This window comes from Antechinus flavipes, chromosome 4 (genome assembly GCF_016432865.1).
Source record: "Antechinus flavipes isolate AdamAnt ecotype Samford, QLD, Australia chromosome 4, AdamAnt_v2, whole genome shotgun sequence".
Taxonomy (NCBI): domain Eukaryota; kingdom Metazoa; phylum Chordata; class Mammalia; order Dasyuromorphia; family Dasyuridae; genus Antechinus; species Antechinus flavipes.
In genome coordinates this window covers 339,080,431-339,102,384 of record NC_067401.1, presented here as the reverse complement: position 1 = coordinate 339,102,384, position 21,954 = coordinate 339,080,431, and the positions used below count along the sequence as shown (strand labels likewise).

The following is a 21,954-nucleotide window of genomic DNA, read 5'->3' as shown; positions in this document are numbered from 1 at the left end:
TAAAAAAAAGATTCATCACTCTTTAAAGGATCTGAGGGATAATAATCTGCTCTTGTTAATCAACCACATCCTCTCACAACAAATGCTACTTTCCTAATATGACTGAATATTTAAAAAAAAATAGATCCTACCACTTTTTTGGGCAGAAGTAAAATAGATCATATAATAATAGATCATATATAAATGATGTTGTTATTTTTATTAGTGATATTATTTGAAAGACTAATGGTTTAAGAGTCATAGGTCTAGCATTCATTCATACCCTGCTTCTACTCCTTCCTATCTGTTTGACTTTGGGCAAATTCCATGATTTTTCTAGGTCTCAACTTAGTTATCTGTAAAATAAAGAGGTCTGACATCATGGTTTTTAAAGTTCCTTTTATCAGTAAATCTTTGAGCCTTATCTAACCTATCTAGATGCATAAAATAATACAAGTTCAAAAGCTTTTCAAGGCAGCTAGATGGTTCAATGGTAGAAGACTGGGCCTTGAGACAGGAAGAATGAGTTCAAATTCTTATTCAGATGCTTGCTAGCTGTGTGACTCCGGGCAAATCACTTAATCTCTCTTTGCCTCAGTTTCCTCATCCTGTAAAGTAGGATAATAATAGCATCTACCTTTCAGGGTTAAGGATCAAATGAAATATTTGTGAAGTGCTTAGCCCAAGACTTGGCATAAAGTAGGTATTTAATATTTAGTTTCTCCTTTCTTTCCTTCCTCCTTTCCTTCCTATTTTTATAACTGCCAAATCATCATCATGTCAGGTCTTTTGATAACAGATAAAGAAGTGCTTTAAGAATTACAATAACTTGACAAGTCATTATTGAAATGTCTTTCCAGAGTGATTGTGTGTTGGTTGAAATGACAATTGTACTATAGCTTTTATTTTACTTAAATTTCTCTCCCTCTCTCTTTTTAAAAATTATGACACCATTTAATTTAGAAGCAGAAAGATCACATCAAATACATCATTAAGAGAATTTAGGTTAAAGTTTTTATTTTGTTCAGTTGAGAATCTGGTCTCAACTGAGGAGCATCTAATTTTCAATACTTTTTGCTTTTCGAAATTTTCACTAACATGACTATTTAATCTTTTTCTACTTACTTTTAATTGCTGTTGGGAATTTTGTTGCATGCCTCACTGGGAGGAAGAAGATTAGATCTTTATTAATGAATAATTTTTTAAAATGAACTTTTGAACCATTGATAAAAATAAATAAAGCTATAGGAGCAAGGGATAGAATTTAAGTATGGAGAAGAGAGCTCAGAAGATCTGTTTCCTTCTTGTCATCTGCATTTACATGTGTAATTGCCTCAAAACTGAGACTTGAATCCTGATTACTGCTATAGACTAGTTCAAGAAATTCTTCAAATTGATTATTTAGGATGCTCTACTCAAACTATTTCTGTGATGCTCTCCCTCTCCAAAACTGAGAAGCACATTATGCCAATCAGTCAATAAGAATTTTTTATTTTTGTTGATTTTTCAGTCCTGTATGACTCTGTGACCCCATTTGTGGGTTTTTGTTTTTTTGTGTTTTGTGTGTGTGTGTGTGTATGTGTGTTTTTTTTTTTTCTTTTTTGGCAGAGATACTACAATGACTTGCCATGTCCTTGTCCACAATAAGCATTTTTTAAAGATATGCGACATTCCAGCCACTGTCTTAAGTGCAAGGGATACAAAGAAAGACAAAAGGCAATTTCTGCCCTCAAGAAACTCACAATTTAATCAGGGAGACAATATGCGAACAATTAAATGCAAACAAACTATATATAGAATAAATAGGAAAAAAATTACAAAGAGAAGAGGAATTGTTAAAGGCTTATTTTAGAAGATAGGATTTTAGCTGGGATTTGAAAGAAGCCAGGGAAGTCAGGAGATAGAAATGAAAAAGGAGAGCATTCTAAGTATGAGGGACAGCTAGTGAAAATGTTGGGAGGCAAGGAATGGAGTATCTTATTCTGGGGAATGCATGGAAGCCAGAGTCATTAGCTGAAAAAGGATATGGGAGGAGGAATAAGAAGACTAGAAAGCTGGATGAGGAGGCTAGATTATGAATGGCTTTGAACACCAACAGAGGATTTTTGTATTTGATCCCACGGAAGAGAGAAAGATAAGACTTTACTGAATTACTGAATATTAATGAATAGTTAAATTGTGTGAAGATCCTGATTGGCTGCCTGGGAAGAACAGCCTTTTATCCATACAAACATGCTTTAAGAAAATAAAGTGGATAAGTAATCAGAATATCAGAAAGTGGATCACATCATAAAACAAGCCTTTATTTTTTAAAGGTCCATGGCAATTAGATTTTCAATATAATCAATATATAAAAATCTCAAAAATAAATTGAAACATACAGCACTTTTTTGATTTTGGGAGCTATAGCTGAGCTATAGTAGGTTAAATGAACAGTCTGGCATTAATATGATGACTCTCTAGGAGAAAGAGGCCACCAGTTTGCCTAAGGAATGAAGAAAAGGTCAAGGTCAGAAACCAAGGAGTGTTCAAGTGCCTTTACTGATCAGAAAGAAACTGGGTCCATAAGTTGTTGCTATACTTGGAACCTAAGCTAAGGAAAAAAAAACCTTGTCTTAAAAATAATAAAATAAAAAAATAAAAAAAAAGATTGTATCAAGAAGAAAGAATAAGAAAGTAGTTAAACTTTTTTATATCAGAAATTATATAATTTTAAAGAAAGAAGGGCAAAAGACCACATACAACTTACATTCTAATTTGAATATAGAAGTCACAAACACAATTTCTAAGGGTTGTTTAATCAACCAAATTTCTTTGTAGCCCCAAGGAGATTAACAATTCTTGATTATACATATATGGGATATGCTGTTGATGGAATAGCAATAAGACCTTTGAATTTGCAACTTCCAATAGGATATACATCTTTCCACAGAAGAGATGGTGATCTCCCTTATTCCTTACTACCTTTTCTAAGGGTAGAAACTAACAGTAAATATATTATTATGCCTTTATCTTACACTTCCTCACAGTCCAAATAGCAGCAACAGGAACTTGTCCTCAGAAGGTGGCTCCACAATTCTGTGCTTGGAGTAGCAATCAGTATTCAGAATAAGCTAAGAAAAGTTTCTTTACGTAAATAAGTACCCACTAACTAGAGTGTAGGGTGGGGTATATTACAGGAATGCAATCATGGTGGCTCTGAGAATTTGGAATTAGCAAGAAGGACATGCAAAAATGGTTAAAAGAGATGGGGGAAGATACAAGGCAGAATGTAGGAAAGGAAGGAAAGAAGGAAATAGGAAGAGAGAAAAGAAGGAAGGAAAGAAGGAAGAGAAGATTAGGGAGAATGGAAAGGAAAAATGAAGGGAAGAAAGGGAGAGAAAAAGGAAGAGGGAGAGGGAGAAAGGAAATAAACATTTTATTATGTGCTCATTATGTAACAGGTACTGTGATAAACTTAACAAATACTGTCTCATTTGATCCTCAGAACAAACCTGGGAAGTAGGTGCTATTATCTTCATTTTACATACAGTTTGGAAAATTAAGATATACAGTGGTTAAATGATGTGCCCAGGATCTTAGAGATAGTAGGTGTGTCCAGGCTGGATTTGCATTCAGGCCTTCCAGAGTTCAAATCCAGGTCTTTATCTACCTAATTCTTTACTTGGAACAACTTTAAAGACAAAGCTTGTTTACCATGAACTTAATATTGCACCCAAGCTAGGACTTGGGTATATGAAATAAATACTACACAAAGAAAATATGAAATGTAACAAGTCTTACCTTTTGCATATCTTGTGTTGTTTCTGGAGAAAAATTAAAAAATTAATAAACCAGTAAAAACCGTATCCTAGCAAATAGTAATTAGACTACAGATATCTTTATGACTCCTTATGTCACCCACTGACACCCAACAAAATCCTTTAAAAGCTTTTGGAAATACCTCAGTGACCCAGATAATAAAGCCTATACTATATAGTATATCACAAATATTAAGTTAGGCATCCTTGGGAACCTTGGATTTATTTTTTTCTGGTTGGTTAAATAGATATCAACTTTACTTTTTAAAGCAATCATGGTAGAATGTAAAGAAAGCTGGTTTTGAAAGCAGGGGAATTAAAAGTTTAAGTTCTGCTTTTGACATATACTGGCTGTGATACAAGTTATTCTGACAACTCTAAGAATCTAAGGTGCAAAGAAAGTGCTGGTCTATACTGATACAGAGACTTTCTTCTTCGGCAAGGTCTCTGGAGATTAATGGAATTTACAGGTCTGGTCTCTATACCCAAGATGGGAAGTAGCATGGCTTGGTCAGTTGAAAGCCAGCTTTGAAATTAGGAATACGGAGGCTTAAGTCTTGCCTCATAAATACTAATTAGGTTATCTTGAGCACATTAGTTATTTTCTTAGTATCCCAGACATTTCATTAAGGCTATAAATTTAAAATAAAGAAAAAATAAAGAAAAAAATTAAAAATAAACAACTGGAGGCTATCTACCCAGAATTCTACCTAAGCAAATGAAATCATAGATCTGGACCAAAAAATAATAATGAAAAACCCCAAAACCCAAAAAACTTAAGAATAAATATAATAGTTATACTTTTTGACTCACCACTGGATTTCAAAACCTTATGCATTCTTGAGGATGGCTCTGAAAAAAAAAAAAAGCCATTATCATCGATTTTCATGAAAAATTCAAATAATATTTTAGAAAAAGTAATCCGTTTGTCTATTCTTATTTACCTGCATATCCAATCAATCAATATTTATTAAGTGCCTATTGTGTGCCAGGTATTATGCTAAGAGCCAAGGATACAAAAAGAGCAAAAGATAGTCCTTGCCCTTAAAGAACTCACAATATAACAGGAGAGACAATAAAACTATACAAACAGATAAACACACACATATAAATACACACAATGGACATGGGTTCTGTAATGTCTCTACTAGCCAATTAATGTATCAATATGTTAAAGCTTCCCTTCTTCAGGGGGAATCTGACAATGGAGTAGCCCAACAAGTAGCCAATCAGTATGCTTGACACATAGCAGTGACCCTTTGAGAGTAAACATTAGTTGAACTTGGAGCAACTGATGAAACTAGTCTTGATCAGCTAAGAAAGAGCAGCAGCTATCTTGGTTACTGAACAAGATGAGGTGAGATCTTTCAAGACAGTTGTGAAAATCGAGTAAGGCTTCATCTATTTCAAAGTTTCAGTAGGCCTGAAGGACTTTAAGCATTAAGTCAAGACCATAATTAAAATCTCCTTCTTGTTATCCTCCCTATTTCAACCAAATATGGGCAATTGTGTACTTATTGGTCAAGTTCAATTTCTTGGGTAGTTCCCGAGTTTAGAATGTAAGATCCTCAGCCAATAAGGATGAGGGTCAGTGGTGGGAAGGGGAATTTGCGTTAGGGATTAAAAGCGCTGACTCTGCCCCCTAGGGGGCTTCCTTCAATTGTCTGCTCGATGCTGGGCCGCCCGATTCTCGGGAGAATGTATAATAAACTTTTGTTTTGCTTCTAGAGATCTCTCCAGTCTTTTTTTATTAAATGGTTTCTGACTCACACATTCCTATCAAAAGAGAAATAAATGGGAGCAGGTAAAGATTTCTCAAAAAGCCTATGAGATGGATTAGGTCAGATCCTAGGCCCGTAGGCCTGTCACATGACTCCCAGAGATCTGTAGGGCAGGAGGGTCAGACCCTAGGCCTAGGCTTCAGGAAGTCACATGACCCACAGGAAGTAGACAACACTGCTGACCATTGGTTGATGGTTACCTCCTTTTCAGTCCATCCAATGAACCTAAGTCTTCTATGTAACCAAATTCACTATTTCCGGCTCACCAGGCATTATCTTCCTCATAGAGGCCTTAATTTAGTTGAATGCGCGTTAACTTCTTTATTGGAGTTAATTGCTTCATACACCAACATGTACTACCCATGTCGAGATAAATGAATTCTGTGTATGTGTAAAGTAATCTGGAAGCAAATTCAACTAAATTAAGGCCTCTATGAGGAGGACAGTGGACAGAGTACGAGTTTGTTTCTCTTTCTTCCCCCTTCCCTCATTCCTTAATTACAGCAGGGACAGATGGATGAAGAGGTGAAAGGGAGAGAAAGAAAATATATTCACTCAGTTCAGTGCAATTTTTTATTTGAGATATGATAGGAAAAACAGTTTTATATAAATTGTAACCTTTTTGCATTGACTTTGGGGGGGGGAGCGCATAGCTGCTTTTAAAACAGCCTTATACACAAGCTTTTTCTAATTCATAGAGGGGAGTAAAACCTTATCTTTATTAGATTTGCATTTTAAAAGTCTGGAGACCGGAGACTATGCAGCTCTGAATGGGGGAAGGTTAAAGAGAATAAAGAAAGCTGATATCAATTAAAAAAAGTAAACCTGACAGGAAATGAAGAATCTTCCTCTGGAATTCCTCTTAAATTTGTTAAGCTTTTAAAAACTATTTTGTAAGATTATTATCCCTGAGAAATAACTTGTTTGTTATCTAGGTCCCAATGAAGGAATGAGTTTACTGATAACCTACAATTTTGTTAATAGGAACAAATTATAATAATTGGCTTTTACATCGGAATGTTGAGTTTAAGTGCACCTCCTCAGATATCAAGATGAGTTGTAAATTTTATAGGATGAATCTCTTACAATTATATGAGACAGCTTGTGCTAGAATTGTGAGTTTGCTTATTTTAAGTAGAAAATCTTAGAAATGTATGTGCAAATATTGAAACATTGTTACCGGAAATTTAAATCTGTATTTGATTTGATTTTAAGTTAAAAAAATAGGTTATTAAAACAAAGTTCTGGTAGCTTACCTTAGGAGTCACATGTTTGTATCCCTTAATTAAATGAAATATGTTGTTTTCTAAAATGTATATTGGGTAATTTGTAAAAATTATGAGCTATGCTTTAAAACTGTGTCAGCTCTGCTGAACATATATAAATAAGTTTTATGAAATTTGGACCTAAGTTATTTAGATATTGGCTGTATTGTGAATTTTAAAGTTAAAAAAAGAGGTTATTTTAAAAACAAGGGACAAAAAAGATTGATTTGCAAAAGCAATTGATAACTTGAATGGAATATCTAGTTAGAATATCATGAAGTAAAGTATTGATTTTTAAAATAACTTTTACTTGTTGTGTATATTAAAATTGGAAATTGGAAGTCAAGTCCTTCTGACTTCAGGGCTGGTGCTCTTACATGGTAGTACCATGTAAATTACATAAGATTCCTATCCATTTTTGTGATAAGCTATGTTATGTTTATTTGGCTATTATGCAAATTGTGAAATTGCTAATCAAATTATTTGGGGTTATTGTCATAATATTGAAACCTAAAAATTGTTAGGCATTATATATAGGGTTATATAGACACCAGATTATGATAGGCACTGAAGTCATGTGAAGAATTTGCATTGGTCATTATCTTTGGTAAAAGGTAGATTTATTATGGAAAGGGGCAAGCTCCTAGTGGAACTTGCCATTTATCAGGGGAAAGGAGACATCCCATGAAGTTGGAGAATGTCCTTGGCTGGCAGGCTGAATCCTGGGGGAGACTTGGTATCCTAAAAGAGTTAGATATAAGGAAAAGTGGGATTGGGAAATGTGGTGGAGTTAGGAGAGACACCACATGGAGGCAGGGAAAGGTAAGAGGGAAGGGAAAGGGAAAGAGAAAGAGAAAGGGAAAAGGAAAAGGGAAGCTCTGTCCAGTGGGGGAAGGGAAAGGGACTTTGTGGGCTTGGAAAAGTGAAGATTTAACTCACTCTCCCCTCCCCTCCCCCACTGGGTATGGCTGGTTCTTAGAAGAGAAAAAACAAACTTCACTAACTGGAGTTCCCCCCTTCTCTCCTTCTTCCCCCTTTCCCCCGCTTACGTCCCGCCCTCCCCCCCCTCCCCGTCCCCTCCCTTCACTGGTTAAATGAAATTACTTTAACATTAATTGCTTTTATTGTGGGTTTTTGTTTGTTTGTTTGTTTTTCTGTTGAGGCAATTGGGATTAAGTGATTTGCTAGAGTCACACAACTAGGAAGTGTTAAGTGACTGAGAACAGATTTGAACTCAAGTCCTTCTGACTTAAGGGCTGATGTTCTATCCACTGCACCAACTAGCTGCCCCCATTTTTTATTGTTTAAAAGAAAAACTTACATTTACATGGTCTTAATAACTGAATGTTTGTTTTTATTTTTCAAGTTTATGGCTGCTTTAAGGCAAGGACATTTTTGATGCTGTATCAAAGATTCCACTGCTTAGCAATGCAAGAAACTTAAGAGGTTTGTTAGAACTGCAAGTTCTCTGAAAATGATTATTTCTACCAAGGTCTCCACTTATCTTCAACAAATTATTTAATACTTATTTAAGTATATAAAAGTCTCCTAGTTTAATTAATATGATAACAAATTGATTTATAGATTTCTTGAAGTACATAGAGCAGAATTTTAACCTGATATTCCTGCACTAATTTTGACTGTTTTGCAGGTACATTTGATAGGTTATGCACAATGGTTTATAAGATTTTTTTGGTTTGTTTTTATATAGACCTAAAGCTCCTTATTGGTGAAACTCGCTATTGAGATGAAATCTCTTGGGACTGTAATTAATATTGTTTTGAATTTCTAATTTGGCTATGATTGCCTGAAGGATCATTAAGTAACCCATTATTCTAGAAAAATGCCATAAGTCACTCAGCGGGATGTTTTTACAGGTGGATGTCTTATCTGCACAAGAGCTGGGAGGACAACTTTAATCTCTGCTTAAGGTGGAATCTTTCTGACTCAGTTTCCCAATGTTCTGTTTTTTTGCTTCCCACCTGATTATTCCCAAGTCTGGCTATAAGGTGAAATTGTTACTGCATGATTAGTTGTCAGAGTTAAGGATGTTTTATCCTGACATGTATGTACTCTCAGATTGAGGTCCTGAAGAATCAGTTTTGACTGATTATATTATAATCATGCCCCTGCTTTTTCCTTTTATAGCAAATGTCTGTACTCAGAGCAAGAGGTCAGTGGATGATATGAGGTACAATATAAGTTTGTGGTGCAGCCCTGGAGGTTTCTCTGACTGTTGCTATAAAACTTTTAACTCTTTTGCTTCCTGGGGCTAGAGTTTCTTTGTCTGAAGCCTCACTTTGCCTAAGTATTTGCTCATCTTGGGCTAATTATTGGAGATTCAGGCTCCCCACAAATGCTTCAGAACATTTTGCCTATACTGGAGCTTTAGAATTGGGGAAAGAAATGAGAATGAACATCTATACTGACTTCAAATATGTTTTTCATGTTTTGCATGATCATGGGGGCTATATGGAAAGAAAAGGAATTTGTGATAGCCAAACAATTCTCCATTAAATATGCAGGGGTATAATTACTGCAAGCTATCCATGGACCTAGAGAGGTTTTTGTTGTTTCGTAAAGGAAGGGGGAATTCATTTCAGGACAAAGGAAACAGGATTGCAGATTCAGCTGTCCTGCCTGCTCCCTATTTGTCCCTGACCATGGCATCTTTAATTCCCCAACTCCTAACTCCTGCATTCCCTCATATTTCTCCCAGTCAAGTAAATTCTGAAAGGGCTTTTCACATATGTACCCTTGCAGGGGCTTCAAACTACTTTCAGTTTTGTTAACACCTGTACTAATTGGGTAAAAGCCTTCCCTCGTAAGAGTAAGGACTCTGTAGTTTTTGTTTAAGGAAAGGCCACAATGTTCCGCCCATTGCCCCTATTCCTTTGAGGAAACAAAAGCAGGAATTTTGGGGAAACATTCTTGGTATTTATTCTAGGAAAAGCTGTCTGCATGAGAGGCATTCATGATAGCCTCATCTTCCCCCCAATTTTCCTTTGGGTGGGGTTCCTAGTTACTGTCCCCAGTAGCCTCCATATTAATTCCACTTTTGTTTATTCTTTTGTTCATATTTAATCCTTGCATTTTTCACCTACTTGTGAGAGTTGCTTCTTTCAGACTCCAAGACATGAAATTCTAACAACTTGGCCAACCTGAAGTCACCTGACACCTGATTCTGACATTCAGCACTGGATGCTGCTGATGCCTACAAGTCATTTGCCTTCCTTCCTCAATTTGGATCCCACTAGGTGATCAGCTCTACAGCCCCTTGTCAGCCTGAAGCAATTCCAGAATATGAGACCTTTGTTCGTTTGTCCCAAATGAGTCTGGATCTGGACTGCGTGAGGTGGGAATGATGGGACAATGGCCCTGAGGCCCCTGGGCTCCACAGTGCTGTAGTTCTATGGATAACTGGCTGCCAGATGCCAATCTGTTGGTCTGTGATGACTGGGTTTCTAAGACAGATAGTGGGAGTTGGTGGGAGTGGGGTCTCTGATTCCTGCTCATTGCTTTAAGCAGTAATATCTTGTCACTTGCTTGTTATTAAGTTATGCACTTAATCACTAGAATAGTTCAAGATTTCTTAGCTAAAATGGCTCCTGAAAGCTTCCACTGATGTGCAGGTATTGATTCTAAATGATAGAGGGTGGGTTACAGTTAATACTGAACAGAGCGACTAAGAAGTCCTGGTGGAAGAAATGTACCAGGAATGGTGTGAGAAATCTTCAAACATGTGAAAAAGAGAAGGGACTAAATGGGACCAGGTGAAGTTTTTCTCAAAAAGTCTATGAGATGGAGTGGGTCATTCCCTAGGCCTTCGCTTCAGGAAGTTACATGACCCACAGGAAGTAGATAGCATTGCTGACCATTGGTCAATGGTTACATCCTTTTCAGTCCTCCAATGAACCCAAGTTTTTTGCTATTTAAACAAATTCACTATTTCTGGCTCACTAGACCAAATACAATGCTGGGAGAGGAGAGTTGAAAGGCTCTGGGCCTGCTCAGGTGTGCTTGGGCCTCTCCTTGTAAGAACTGAATAAATATTTCCTGTTTGTATCAAAAGAAGTCTCTGAATAGTCAATTTGGGTAAGGGAGTCTAGCACCCAATCCACACAAGCAGCAAACATCCTACTTTGTTTTTTGTTGTATTTGCAGATGTTTTCTCCATGGACCCCCACTGCCCTGACTTTCTGTATTTCTCCTTTAACCTCCCTCTACCACATTTAGCCATGAATACCTCAACTAGTCATAAATATTTCAAATATATATAAATAGCTCACCCTTTTCCACTCCCCTTTGAGCAGTTAAGAACTGTCTCTCTGCTCCAGCTTGCAAATTTTATGTCCTCAGGCAATAAATGTAGTTATAATCTTTGTAAACTAAGATCAAACTCTGGCTTATTCCTGGTTCCCCTTTTTGGACCTAGGGTTTCTTCTGTTTTAGCAATTCACATGAATATTTATTTTATTTTTTCAGGTTGGTTTAATATTAAGAAAACTACAAGCATAATTGGGATGAATATTTATTTTAACAATACACACATACACACACTAACAATCTATAACAGTCTAAAGAAAAAAAGTAGCAGAAGGAAGGCACTAGAATTAAAAGGGGCTGCTTGGAAACATTTAACAATAACACATGTCTAACTTTGGCAAAAATGTGAAATAAATGTCAAACCTTGAAGCAGGTCAGCTTTATCCACATCAGACTTGTAAAATATAAGTCATTTCCCTGAGCACATCAAAACTTGGAAGAATAAAGAGACCACAGAACACCAAAGCTCCAGAGGACATCAGGAAATTTCCCTCTTGGTCAACAAATGATGGGTATTCAAATAATCTTCAGGATCCAACTTAATTGATTTTCTTTACTATGCTGATCACTGATTGAGTAAATGTGGCCTCCCTCCATATATCATTTGTTAAACATACAGATACTTATTATTCCATGTTATATAGCATAGTTTTTTGTTATGTAATTTTCTGTCTAATATTAATAGCCCTTCATAATCCTGTTTCAGTTCATCTTTTCAGACTGATTTAATTTTACCCTCACTAATACTGTCTATGTTTACAACCTAATTGGTCAACTCACTGTTCCTATAAAAATGTTTTCCATACCTTTGCACAGGTTGTTCCCTCTTGCCTGGAATATTTTTCCTCCCCTCCCCTCGCTTCTAGGAACCCCCAATTCCTTTCAAGACTGAGCTTGTTACCTCTTTCATGAGGCTTTTCCTGATTCTCTCAATAGTTAGTACTTAGGTCATCTTTTCTCTCAATTCTTAAGTAGTTCTTAATCACTGAATGGGTGTTGCCTCAAACAAACAGAACCCTGGGAAAGATCTTCATTCAGTTGTCTTGCTACAGGATTTTGATGACTCCAGAGGAGAGAGTGTGGTTTTGAGTAACTCTGCCTCATTCAAATCCAATTAGATTAAATTCACCAGTGAGTCAAGACATCACCTTGGTGATGTCATTGATCCTTTTTCCAGAACAAAGGACAAAAAACAATTTTGTAAGCATATTGTATTTACTTATCTGTGTAATTATTTCTGGATGTTTTGTTTTTGTTTGTTAATACCTAGTAATGTTATTATAAATATCAAAGGGACCTTTGTACGCCCTACTCAAGTCTATTAGCCTGATAATATATATGGTAATAATAATAATAAAAAGTTAATAATAAAACAAAAACAAACAAGGAAAAAACAACTGTACTGACTGGTAAAGAGATTGCTTTAGGAAATGTAAGGAAATTGATGATTTTTAAAATTGAAAGGGGTAATGAGATTCCCAAAGCAACTACATTCTGAATGATTTGCTGACTTGGCAGATGAAGATGGGGCCCTTAATCAGTGATATGTAGAAGGAATACTGGACTTAAAAAGCATGGAGGAAAAAGTTAAGTTAATAATTCCTGCTATAAGTAGGCAGATTGGAGTTGTATTTAATACAAGCAAGTCCTAATTGTATACTTTTCAAAAGATTACACAAATGTATATGCAAATTATATTTCTTAATTTCTTAATATATTTCTAAGTTATTCCTATGAAACTCAACACTGTTGAGAAAAAGGGAGGAATGCAACTTAATTTTTTAGGTATGTTATATAAAATACTCAGCTAATCATACTTTCAATGCCACCAAAAAGGCAGGCTTTTACTTTTCAAGTTATAGTAAAAACAAAAACAAAAAAAACAAAAACCACAAAGCATTTGGTGGTTCTTCCCCTTTGGAGCTAAGGTGAGAGACAATAGATGTGGGAAACTGTAATAGAATGATGTCAGAACCAGGATGTTTAGTTTGATTGAAATTGTTTCTCCCTCAAACTTTTTTATTCTTTTATTACTTTTATTCTTTTATTGATTTCTTGAGTAGGAAGGGGGAGTTGGATATTCAAAGATGAATTTTTAAAAGTTGATATAAGGAAGTTATTTAAGAAGTTGATGTAAAAACAAAAAAATCAATAAAAATTAAAAATAAAAATATTGAATATATTTCTTAAAATTTTTGGAGGATGAATTCTTTTTAAGTCCAAAAGATACTTACTCCCTAGTAGGAGCTTTCTACTTCAGAGGTTCTTATGTGTTTTTTTTTTTTTTTTTTTTTTTTTTTTAGTACTCACAGAAGGGATAATAACCTGGCTCTAAGAGTTTCATTAAAATGCTGGTTGGCAAATAAATGTGCCTAAAACAATTCTATATCTATTACATATTTTCCATCCTTTCTAAAAACATCTCTTTGAAACCTATCATCTGAAATGTTGGCTACCATTCTGAGTTAATGATAGACAAGTACTGGGCAAGAAGGAAAACTCTCTGATAACAGTTATTTCTAAACTTTAGACTGTTTAGGAAGATTCTAAGGTCTTGAATATAAAGTATGTTAAAAGCAAAATTACTATCAATAAATATAATTGATTCTTAGCATCAGGATCTCAACCTTTTGGTTTCTGATTTTCAGAACTGCAAAAAGTTCCTATGTGGGGGTTCCTAATGATGCGGGAAAGCTTCCTTTCTAGATTCCCACCCTCTCCTAGTTAATAATGTAAATTGCCCTTTAACTCACAAATCCTGGTCCCTTTGAATTCCAATAGAAGATCTGACCTGTTCCCAGCCCCACCCGGATATGAGCCAACTTTGGGGCTACACCCGAAAGCCCCTCGAGCTAAGTCTCCTATTATAAAAAGGCCATGCTGGGAACCCCTCTTTGCAGAGATTCCAAACATGGCTACCATGTGAGGACCCTCTGTCCACTGGACCCTCTGTCCAGTGCCCTCCTTATCTCTACCTTCGCCTATACTTTAACTTTGCTTATCTAATAATAAACCTCTTTTATCAATCTAGCTCTCCGGGCCAATAAATGCTTTTATTGGGAACTCGTGCCGCTACTAGACCCCCTTGCGCCAAATCTGTACCCCAAACCTGCCACTAGACCTTAACCCTAATTTCATTTAGGTACCCCAAACCTAGACCTCAACACTAGTGGCTCAGTGGATAGAGCACCAGCCTTAAAGTCAGGAGGACCTGAGTTCAAATCTGTTCTCAGACACTTAACACTTCCTAGCTGTGTGACCCTGGGCAAGTCACTCAAATCCAATTACCGCAGCAAAGAAAAAAAAAAAAAAAAAAAAAGGTTCTTATGTGTTTTAAGAATAGCAAATTCAAGAATTTGGCAGTGAGAAGTAAGGTGTTCTTTACTCACGCAATTACAATGGAATAAATCCATCCATTTTGAAATTATTGCCAAAAAAGGACCAATCCTAAAGCCATACAAAGTAGATATTGTTTGTAGGCTTCTGGAAGGTGAGGCTCACAGGAAGGAAACAAATAGCTAGAAGCTCTGGGTATTACTGTATAGATCTCCCCAATTTATATTTTAAGATGTAATCTTAAGCATTATTGTCTAGCAAGAATTACTGTCATTCCAAAGTCTACAGAGTATGATATCCTCTTCTACCAAAGATCAGGCCTTCCCCATCTAGAGGCCTTACCCTACATGAGAGAATTTCAATTGATACTTCCCCCCCCCCCCCACTTGTCATTATGACAGATTGTGATATTAAAGAGTAAAACATCTAATTTACCAGATTTTCTTCTCAGGCGATGGGGAGCAGTGCTTTCTTTAGAATTGGAAAATGCCTTCATTTCTTTCTCAGGACTGTAATAGAATCCTGGATGATCTGTAAGATAACCATGTATTTGAATTAGAATACAAGATTCTGTGATACACCAAATCACTGTCATTAATCTGTTGCAGGATCTCATGAGTTCATTCTTATTCTGCAAAGACAAAGAGAAAACCGAAAATCAGTGTGTGGTTATTGTCTTACACAGGGCTTTTCTATTTGTTCACAGTAGGCCTTTTAAGAACTTTTCAGAGAATGCAAGCCCTGCAGGAAAAGTGATCACATATTTGGCTGCACTCCAACACTTCCTGGAGAGTTCATTAAAATGGTCAGGGCACAAATGCCCATTCTAGTATAGCAGTTGGAAGCAGCCGCATGACTCAGAACAGTCACAAACCTTGCTTAAACAAATAAGAAAACTTGTGCTTGATATTTAAAAATTACTTTTAATAAAACGTTGGTTGGAATGAATTATGGGAAAAAAGGAGAGTCCTAAGATGAGCAAGCAGTAATGTTTCTTTCTTTCTTTTTTTTTTTTAAATTCTAAATAACTTTTTATTGACAGAACCCATGCCAGGGTAATTTTTTACAACATTATCCCTTGCACTCCTGTTCCGATTTTTCTCCTCCCTCCCTCCACCCCCTTCCCCAGATGGCAAGCAGTCCTTTACATGTTGAATAGGTTACAGTATATTCTAGATACAATATATGTGTGCAGAACCTAACAGTTCTCTTGTTGCACAGGGAGAATTGGATTCAGAAGGTATAAATAACCTGGGAAGAAAAACAAAAATGCAAACAGTTTACATTCATTTCCCAGTGTTCTTTCTTTGGGTGTAGCAAGCAGTAATGTTTCAAAAGTTGTCTTTCTGACTTTACTATTTCTTCCTGTGGTACAAATCATCCATTCCATCTCCCATGATCAAATAGATATGAATTCTTCCTTGTCTCTTATATATGATGCTATTTGTTAACCATTGACTTTTTCTAATGTGCCTATACAGAGTGAAACAGTAAAGTGATAGCTCTTTGATTAGTAGGATTCTTATAACTAATCTATCTAAATAATTCAGTAAAAAAAGCTTATTTTTCTTTAGGCCCCTTTAAGTATTTCCTAAATTGTTAACAAATCTGGAAACAGTTAGTTAGACATGAGTTGATTCACACACAAACTGGAAATGAAAATATTTGTGTTCAGATTTTTAGGTAGCAACATAGGGATTTGTAACCCTATTTTCCATCCATCTCAATGATTATAAAGATGATGAGGACAATACAGCCTGGACCAGAAGAGCACCTACATTCCCAGGGAAAGACTCTCTTCCCACACATTATGCACCTTTTGGATGCAAAGCCTACATTCCCTAGGAAAGACTCTTTTCCCACACCCTATCCCAAGTATGTTGCTTTCAGATGCAAAACCCAAATTGTTTTGTTTCTGTATAAAAGTAAACCCTGAGATTATGTCTCTTTGCAATTCTTTGACATTGCCCACCAAGAGAACATCTTGGTGTCTCTCTCTAATAAAGTGCCTTTTCTCATCACAGCCTTTTATGTAGCGTTTCTCACTGCAAACCTGCCCTACCTTGATGTTCTGGATACTAGGAGACCAACCCATGTTCCTGCCATGATCCATACCTCATCAAAGCTACCATTCTCTTCCTTTAAACATTCCATTGATTTTTGATTCTATTATATTTATTGAGTTCTAATTTAAAATGCTGGACATTTTATTTTTAAGAAAAAAAAAAAAACAACTTACGAATGGCATCCATTTCCAGAATTGCTTGCTTGGCCTGAAAAACAGAAAATATGATTATTATTTGCTAAATTTTTTTCACTTTAGGTGCTAATCCCATTACAGACTTCAGTCATTTATTATTCATAAAGATCATATATTTATGTCTTTTAAAAAATTATTCATGCTAAGAATAATGTAACCTTTACACATTAAAAAGCTCAACAAAATTAAATAGTTTTGACTGCTAAATATTGGGATATTTATATCTTTACACATAATGCAGATAGATTCAAATATATAGTGTCTCTGTACATATTTATATTTTAATATAATATATACTTTACACAACTGACAAATCACTGCTGATTTTTTTTCCTTTCTCTGTTCTCTTTTCTCTTCTTCCCAAAGTCAAACATATTCCCTCGTATTATACTCTTGAGTTGTTAATATTTCTCTCCCTCTGGTAGAAGCATACAAGCTGAGATCTGGGAAAGATCTTAGCAGTTAATGCTATAGATATACACACACATATACATATACACACATATGTACACACACGTTTTCTCTTGTATTAGAAAATAAACCGCTTTATAATGGACTTACATTTTTGTATTTGTATCTTCAGTTCCTAGCACAGAGCCTGATATTAAAGACTTGAAATAAATGTTTGTTGATTGATGATTTACGGAATTTAGTGTTCAAAATGATATCCCATATTGGCCACTAGGTGTCAGACACGAACTATCTCTGTGCTAAAAGCAGCAAAAACTAACAAAGGTATTTCCAAGAATTGCATGCCATTTTTAATTAAGTGGCAGCTGTGTGTATAGAGATAAGGACTGCTAAGATAGTTGCAGGGGTTTAGGGAACTCCTTCATGAGGAAATTCAGGTCAAAACTCTCTCTGCAACTTCCAGTCCCAGAAAATTGCCCAGAATACTTCAAGTGGCTTGATCAGTCACACAGGCAGGACTTGAATCCAGACCTCATTGGCTTTGAGGCTGACTCTCTATCCAATATAGTATTACAAAATGTCGCCAGTATGTTCACATTTCATTTGATAGAAACAGAAATTTTCTGTTTCTAAAATTTAGCTAAGCTATAAATAACTTATCAGACTGTACTAACTTTAGCTTATTAAGTCAAATAGGAAATGAGCATCATTTACAAGTTAACATCTTAAATTTATCAAATAAAGATATTTTAGTAGTTATTAAGGATACAAGAATGATAGCTAAAATAATTAGAAATGTGGACTTCCTAAATATATTTCAGCTTTAGTAAGAATACCAAATACCTAATATAGAAGATCTTTCCTATTCTCTTCACATGCTAAAACCATATTTTGTATTTATCTATTTAGTGGCATGTCATTTCCCTGCTTAGATTATAAGCTTCTTGAGATCAAGGACTATTTTTGCCTTTCTTCACATTTTCTCTCTCTTGAATGTAGCACAGTACCTGGGGCATGGTAAGGACTTAATAAATACACTTAGGCTCATAGGATCATAGATTTGGAGAAAGAAGTGACCTTAGAAATTTTTTAGTCCAACTGTTTTACATCATTTTCCTTGTGAAGAAACTGAGGACCAAAGATATTCAGTCATACTTGAACAAGAATGTCTGGAATACATATATGGTGTAGGAGAAATGTTTAAAAGGATGCACAAGTTATTCTTTTTTGCAACAGAAGTCTGCCGATTACCTTAAAGAGTTTTAACTTTTGTCTTTTACAGGAAGCACATAAACTATAGGAAGGTTATGTCAGTAATACCATGCCATTGTTCAGAGGGATATTACAAGGCGTGAAACTGAAATGATTAATAGCAAGAAAAAATAATCATCAGTCTCACATGAACTACCTTGAGTCACATCATATTCTGAGAAAATGGAGCTCACAATAAAAAAAGCACACACCTGTGCATTCATTTCCTGATTACAAATTGAAGACTGATGGTTTTTAAAAACACACATACATTGATGGAGAAAGCTAGTATCCCTTCTTCACAATATACTGAGGATAAAGAGAAGTACTCTCCCCAAATAGACTAGAAAATCAGCCCTTTAAAATTCAGGAGCAAAATTGTATGAACCATGAAGGGACTCCTGAGACCTGGGGAAACATTCTGGGGAAAAAAAAGGGCCAATGACTTTCCCAAATATAGTCCAATCCCCACAATATTGTTCGAAATTTTTCTCATTAGCTAGCAATTTCCTTTAAGCCTTTATCCAATTTTCCCTTCATTATCAGCTCCCCACCCACAGCAATTTTTTTTTTTTTGTGTGTATTGTTTTGGTGATGTGGACTTCCAATTTCATTGGTATGGCAAACTTTTAGTGTGAAGACTACTGCAAGTCAACAATTCAACCACAGTTTATGCAGCATTGAGAGTTTGCTCTGGGCATTGAGAGATTAAATGACTAATACATTACACTACATGCATCAGAAGCAGGACCTGCCTGAATTTTACTTAGATCATCCTGACTCAAAAACTGGCTCTATATCCACCAAGCCTTGCTACCTTTTAAATTTTCTAATATTAGTTATCTAAACACTTTCCAACAATCTATTTTTTCATTTTAACTAACCCTCTATCCCAAGGGGGAAAAAAACCTGTAGGTTTTTTTTTTTTTTTTTTTTAGGAAAAAGCTAAAATAAGTAAATCTTTTCAATATTAACAGTGAGTGCTGCTTATTTTTCATGTGTATGTGGTTTTAAAAAATATTTATCAAATTACTATTTTCTATACTTTCCCCCCTGCAACCCTCAAGATCCCTAAATGGACAAATCTAGTCAAATTGAATATTCATAGATTGAACTCATAATAAAATAGGCCCCAAGAATGACCCTATCTATATCCAGAGAAAAAAATTGATTAAAAGAATATGTATAGAAAAATTTTACATATATATCCACTTGTGTTTAATGATAGTCATCTCTAAGGTGGGGGGAGAGTAGAAGAAAAAAGAAATTTACAATTTAATTATTACATATTTAGAAGGAATAGCAAATTGTATACAATAGTGTTGCAGTTTCATGTGTAATTATCTTTTTTATTGTACTATGATATGGAAATACTTATTTTATCCCATAAATTTGAAATAAAAAAAATGTGAAAAAATAAGACAACCATCCTGACTTTAAGTGGTTAAAAAAAAAAAAAAAAGAAGGCCCAACACTCAGGATAATTCCAAAGCTTATTAAAAATGATCTACAGTGGAATCAGGCTTGACCTCCAAATGGCTCTAGGGTGGGTCAGATTCACTTAGAGCATCCCATACTGCTGGGATGAGACAAAGAACATTTGAGAATCTGGATACATTGTTTTGCTCCAATCATTTCACCTTTTTGTGATTTCTATCCATTCTCTGGGTGTGTACCTATTTTCATGACTTTGCTAAATCTGACTATAAGTTACATTATATTTTATCAGTCATGGAAAACCAATTCAGCTAGTTTCTACTTTGACAAGTTTCTACTTTGACAAGCTTCAGTCTTATACTTTAAAAAAGAATTTTCCTGAAACTGAGATAAAACATTCTTTTTAAAATGTGTTTTTTATTCAAATATTATTTTATTGCAGAAAATATGTTTTGATAGTGGATAATATTTTCTGATTGCCCAAAAGTTTAAATGATGATTTTTTTTTTTTTGAGCTTTCAAAAGTAACTTTGGATACGGCATTCTAAGGACTTTGTGAAAATCTTTGAAAATGCACTTCAGAACTCTCAACACACAACCTTCCTGTGAAGCAGAAGCATTCACATCTATAATATGATCACTTAAATCAATGAAAGGTTTTGTGACTTCTTTCAATCTGTCCTGCATTACTGCCACAAAAAATTCAGACCTGAGTTGGGTCTTCTGTTTCCCCATATATTTTTTCTTTCAATGCTTGTTTAATTTTGAGTAGATCATTTCTTCTGGGTCAGGATGCGTTTCTAGAGTTTGAAAAGTTTTAAGTTACATTCTTACCTTCGCTGGAATTTTAGCGGCATGATTTTCTAGGATAAGTCTCTTCAGGTGTAGAATCCAGAGTCGTTTATCTTGTTGGGATTTAGCCTGTCAGGAGCAGATTGTAAAAATAAGGTAACTCGTATTTGCAAATCCAGAGGATACTAAGACCAATGGTTATGATTTTAAAAAAAATTTCCTCTGCTGGGAAACATAGAGAGCAGATCAGATGTTGCACAGAGGTCATGGAATATAAAGCCTCTCAAGTTAAAAGAATCACACTGAGGAAAAAAATAGATATTATATATATATTTTTTACCTGCACTGTATGTTGAAGCTTGGGATTCTTATAATGGAAAACACTAAAACTAAGTGGTTCCTTGGGAATCATTTCCACAAGCATGAGGTTGCCACACTATAACAAAAGGAGTATGAAAAGTCAGTAAGACACTTTTGAAAGGGAATGAGGACCCATAAATTGTTTCAGTTTCTATAGCATTTCCCAGACATACCAGAATGTGAGCTTTATAGGTAAAGGTTTCTTCTCTTTTCTTTGTGATCAGAAGCAATTTGTCAAAAAGGAATAATGTTCGCTCATTTTTAGCCCGCTGGATGCGGAATGTTCCTTCCAACACCAGCTCCCCATAGCTGGTCAGATCTGGTCCTTTCCAGTTAGTCAGTAAACTCTGTATCTCCTGGAAGAATTAATATATATTTAATATATTTTAAATAAGAGGAAGAAAGTTAAACACTTAATTAACAAAAATTCTATTAATATTTCAAGTATCTGATGGCATGATAATTGAAATAAATTCATTTGTCAGTTTAGGGCATTACACAGAAGATTAGTTTTCATTTTAGGTTTAATAAAAATGAAATGTATGGATAATTTTATCTAACTATTAGTACATAGTTGGTCATCCACCTACCCTATCCACCTATCCCCCACTAGAGTTAATATTACTAGTTATATTTTTTTCAAAGATTACACAAAGAGGCTAATATGTGAACTACCAGTGGAAAAAAATTGTTCTCTTCCCTTCTTGAACTTCTTCCCTTTCCAGATAAAGATCTTGAAGCTACTGTTTTGAAAAAATTTCCACTGAAAATTCAGTTCCTCATATTATATACTGAACTAAAAACTAGAAGAGATAAAGAAATGATGTATAGAAGATTTCTTAAACCCTCCCAAAATAAATAATTATGTAGATAAAGGAAAACCAATAATATGATGTTATCAGTCATTCCTGCAAGGAATGCTGGGAGATAAGAAGCAAGATTTAATACTCCTTTAA

The 21,954-nt window shown here is 35.2% G+C and overlaps 1 protein-coding gene across 1 annotated transcript in view; it reads right to left on the bottom strand.

Annotated features, from left to right (window-relative positions):
• The window catches only part of PLEKHG1 (pleckstrin homology and RhoGEF domain containing G1), a 104,158-nt gene that overhangs the window by 17,449 nt on the left and 64,755 nt on the right, over positions 1-21,954 (bottom strand). Inside the window, exons 7-13 of the mRNA XM_051997937.1 lie at positions 21,172-21,354; positions 20,979-21,074; positions 20,681-20,767; positions 16,727-16,760; positions 14,923-15,018; positions 4,593-4,631; positions 3,763-3,785 (exon numbers count right to left, since the gene is read on the bottom strand). Coding sequence (XP_051853897.1) covers positions 3,763-3,785; positions 4,593-4,631; positions 14,923-15,018; positions 16,727-16,760; positions 20,681-20,767; positions 20,979-21,074; positions 21,172-21,354 — 558 coding nt within the window. The remainder of the gene's footprint in view (positions 1-3,762; positions 3,786-4,592; positions 4,632-14,922; positions 15,019-16,726; positions 16,761-20,680; positions 20,768-20,978; positions 21,075-21,171; positions 21,355-21,954) is intronic.